Raw genomic sequence first — 4,688 nt, 5'->3', positions numbered from 1 at the left:
AAGCAAATTTTATAAAAAAAATGACATTACACTTTATTTCAACTTTACATTTAAAAAAACTTTATTAAATATAATATACCTAACTTGAAATAATAAAAAAGAGGCTTGTAATATCCTATCCATAAGCACGAATTAGTAAATAATAGTTAAAAATAGAAATATAATTATTATTAAATTATTCATAATTTAATAGAATAGCTAAATAAGACCCGGCCTTCGGCCGGGGGAAAGCTGGCCGAAGGCCAGGTAAAAGGGGTTTGGGGGCGAAGCCCCCAAAAATTTTTTCCCCCCTATAAGAAAATCCTGGATACGCCACTGCCCTAGGCATTGTACGCATGCTGAAATATATTTGATAAAATTAGATCCTTTAGGTTAAAAAGGTGCTCTATGGTGAAAAATTGGCTAAATACCGCTAAAGCTTCATAATAGAAAAATATTTAGACTATTTTATAAATAGTACATTATTATGAACTACATAATATATTCTATATGATAAATATATAATATCTAATAAGGTCAAGGAAACAATTTGTCTACAGATATTATTATTTATATAAATTTTAATTTTGATGAACTAATTTTTGAGTAAAAAATCGATTGAAAATTTAGACCTTACACTGTTTCCACTATTATACTCATCCAAATATATAGCCGTTTTTCTTATTGTTTCCTGTGGAATCTTATTCTCCGAATTTAATAGTTGTGAATTTGAAATTTTAAACGATTCCTTTTCATTGAAATGGTATGGATTAAATTTAAATCTATCGTGGACACTCACGTATTCATTAATATTATGTTTACTAGAGCAACATTTACCTGTAAATAACACATCCTCATTTTTTTGATCATCTTCTAAGTTGTTATTGTTATGTAAGACTATTTTGTTTTGGGATGCATGATTTACTATAAATTTAAGTTTAATCCTCGATTTTTTATAATGAACATCACCATTACTATTATTCTTAATTTCACATTTTAACTTAGTGCGTCTTTTACGTCTTCTATAATTTTCGTTTTCAAACATATCTTCGCAGTTTGGTGCTAATGTCCAATAGCTTCCTTTATTACCCCCAACCCTTGGTTTTTTGGAGTTTGATCCTTGATTTATCTTATTATTACTCACATGCATAAAAATATCTTTGATATCATCGCCTTTGTAGGATTCGTAGATTTTTTTGCCTTTATAATGCATCTTTTTCCTCCTAATTTTTCGGAAACAGTTATTCAAGCTCAAATTGTGTCTTATTGAATTTTGCCAGCCTTTATTGGGACCTGATCTATAATAAGGAAAATTTTCCATTATATATTGATATATACCGTTGAGAGTTATTTTATGGTTTGGGGAATTTTTTATCGCCATAACTATCATTGCAATATAAGAAAAAGGAGGCTTAGATAAGGTTATTTCTTTATTTGACACTTCGCTTTCTTGTTCTTCTGCTATACTACTCTCATTTATCGATAAATTCAAAATATTCCTAGATGTCGATATAGGTCTTTTAATTTGAACTTTATTTTCAAAATTCGTATATGCGAGCTGCCGCTGGAATGATGATAAATTTTTAATTTCATTTTTTTCGCAATAAAATCGATTAAATAAACTTTGTCGATATGGTTTATATGATAATATATTGCCATCGTCCATATCATATTTCAAATAAGTGGAATTACAATCAATAGTTGATCGAACTGGGTTAATGCAATTTGGCCTGAGATCCCAATTAATTTTTCTAATCATATCCAATAAATAAAATTCTGTCATTCCTCCCATATTACTAAAGCCACAGAGTGTCGTAGTTTGGTTATGTATATATATTTTTTTTAAAAATTTTTAAAATTATTTATCACGAAATAAAATAGTCATATAATATTCTTAAACATTTCTTAAAAACTAATTATAAATGCCAATGCCTTCTTTGATGTTTAAATATAATAAAAAATAAACAATATTATTTAAACTTTTGATAAAAAATTTTTGATTACAACATTCAATATTTATCTTATCAAATATTTGATTGACGATAAATATTTTAATTTAAAAGCCATATAAAAATAATTAGTATTAAATTTATCAAAAAAAGTTATTTCTCAAACAGAAGCTATGTCCTATACCCGTTATCTAAAATATGGAGCGAAGGGACATTATTACTATACAAATAGACAGTGCAGGTGGGGGGGGGCTAGATTCTAATCGGCAAAAATCGGACAATAAAATTGAGATTTAGATGTTATATCACATTACATTTAATTAAATACAAAGGTATTAAAAAAAAGCCCGGAAAAAACTCCACCAATAAATTAAAGAAAACTTGCGGAAATAAAACTTAAGATTAAAAAATAGGGGAAAAAAAATTTATAGAAAAGAAAGTCTTCCGAATAAGTCTGTTTATATTTAAAGTCAAAATTTACATTTTTAATCTTCCTTAATTAAAAAAAATATGTGTTTGATAAATTATTGGTTATGGTGAATAACGCATAATAAATTACTAATATTAAAACTCAATTTGGAAGATATAAAAAATTAAAATATTTTTTAAAGGAAATTTTAACTAATTTTCGGCAAATACTATATCGATGGACATCAGAGATCTGCAAGGACAACTCCGCATGAAAGTCAGATCATCGAATAGGCTAGCTTATTTTTAGGCCGAACTTAGTAACTTGTGCAAATATCTTTTGGCGGAGGAATTTGTGTAAGATATTTCTGGCCTAACTAGCCCGGAATTAGAGGTGGGCGTCGTGGATCGTAAAAATATCCATGACTCATCAGGCCACCGCTTGAGTTTAAATGAATTTTGAAGTTCAAACGATGTAAGGGCATGACCGACTTTTTCAAAAAATACCCAACGTGATTGGGCGTGAATATAAATTTTGATCACGGATAATTAAAAAAGTAATATCTTTGAAAACCCAACCTCTTTTACATATTTTATAACATCATTATTTTTTTCTTCTGAGACTTCGCAAATTTAATAAAAAATAAACTATCAGAATTTTTCAATTTCAAACCTTTTTATTTTACATAAAAAGCCAATTAATGATTTTATTAAAGTTTTCAAATTTTGTCAATTTTCAACAGGGACCCGGAGTGAACCAGAATGAACCGCTAAACCGTTATGAACCTTTATAAATATCTGAACCGTAACCGTAATTAACCGATGTAATTATTTTTTGAAGGAGTAAAAAGAACCTTTATAAAAAAGGTTAAACCGGGTTGAACCGATTTCAGCCAAAATAAAATAAATAAATTTACATTTTCCTACATTCTTTTTCTTGTGGTGTATTACATATTATACCATATCTGCTTCTTTTATTGTAATTATTAAATGATCAGAATATGTTTAATATCCATAGAGATATATATTAATTTTTCACTATGACTTAAATTGATCTATAATCATTTAACTGCTTCATTAGTATTAGAGCATTCCTATTTCCTATATTTTAGTATGAAAAAAATATCTAAATAACCAATTTTTGATTGAGTTGTATTTAATAAATCTAAAAAAATCATAGTTTTTATATATTGGGAATCAAAGAAATTTGAATATCCAAAATTATACAAACTTGCTCTTATAGTACTTTCGGTTCCCGCAAAACAAGTTTCTGTTAAAATGGCTTTTTTGGAACTAAAATTTGTGTTATCGCCACAACGAACAAATTTGAATCCACTTATTTTAGAAAATATATTACTTATAGGTTCAAATAATATATATAGAAATGAGTTTTCTTATTTATTTTTTTATATATTAATCAAAGATACTTATAATAAAAAAAATTGATTTCAAATATTTTATAAATAAACAATATCATTAACTTAAAGTGATGGCAAAAATTTTAATAAATAATATTTATAATTAAAATCATTATACGATGGTGTTGCTTCAATAAAAATAATTTAGAAAAAAATTTCAAATCGTAATTAACCTTTATAAATTTTTTCTTAAGAACCATAACTGAACCGTAACTATTATATTTTTTTGCATATTGAACCGTAACCAAACTGATGCCCTTGAATGAATCTTTTTTTTTTCTAAAAAGTAGCAGTAAAACCCCCAGCCATTCCTATAGCCATTAATCATTTACTATAGGAAAGACGAATGCAACTAAGATAAAAAAATATTGAAATTTTTCATCCTTTAAATAAAGATTATGATTTATAAGGTTCCACGTCAATTCGGCGCGGAAAATTCGGCGCACGACAATTCGGCGCGGCGACAATTCAGCGCAACTTCAATTCGGCGCGGCGACAATTCAGCGCAACGTCAATTCAGCGCAGCGTCATTTCGGTGCGGCCACAATTCAGCGCGTATCTATTACAGTTGCAATTAATTATATATTACTTAGAATAAAAAAATAAGGATGATTAAATATAAATCATTTTGAATGTTGGTCCTATTAATTATTTATCCATATTTATTTTTACAAAAATCTCAATTTTATTTACTAAATGTATATCGAAAAAAATAAAATGGACCATTTTACTACATTATAAGGTATGTTGAATAGTAGCCAATATTATGTAAGCCTGGAGATTTTGCGCATAGAAGGAAAAAAGAAAAAGAAAGATTTGACCTCTATCTCTAATCTTATATATTATTTTAACTACAATCTTAATCAACCGTTTTTTAAAAATAGACCCAAAATATCCCCCCCCCCCCCCTGATAAGTACTATAATGTTAAATCT

The 4,688-nt window shown here is 27.6% G+C and overlaps 1 protein-coding gene across 1 annotated transcript; it reads right to left on the bottom strand.

The window, feature by feature from the left end:
• Positions 1-574: 574 nt before the first annotated feature.
• LOC135926809 (forkhead box protein A2-A-like) lies at positions 575-1,771 on the bottom strand. Its single transcript, XM_065462740.1, has one exon. The coding sequence runs from the start codon at positions 1,769-1,771 to the stop codon at positions 575-577; it is 1,197 nt and encodes a 398-aa protein (XP_065318812.1).
• Between the last annotated feature and the right edge of the window lie 2,917 nt (positions 1,772-4,688).

This window comes from Gordionus sp. m RMFG-2023, chromosome 3 (genome assembly GCF_954871325.1).
Source record: "Gordionus sp. m RMFG-2023 chromosome 3, tfGorSpeb1-WG-v2, whole genome shotgun sequence".
Taxonomy (NCBI): domain Eukaryota; kingdom Metazoa; phylum Nematomorpha; class Gordioida; order Chordodea; family Parachordodidae; genus Gordionus; species Gordionus sp. m RMFG-2023.
This window is presented reverse-complemented; position numbering and strand designations above follow the sequence as displayed.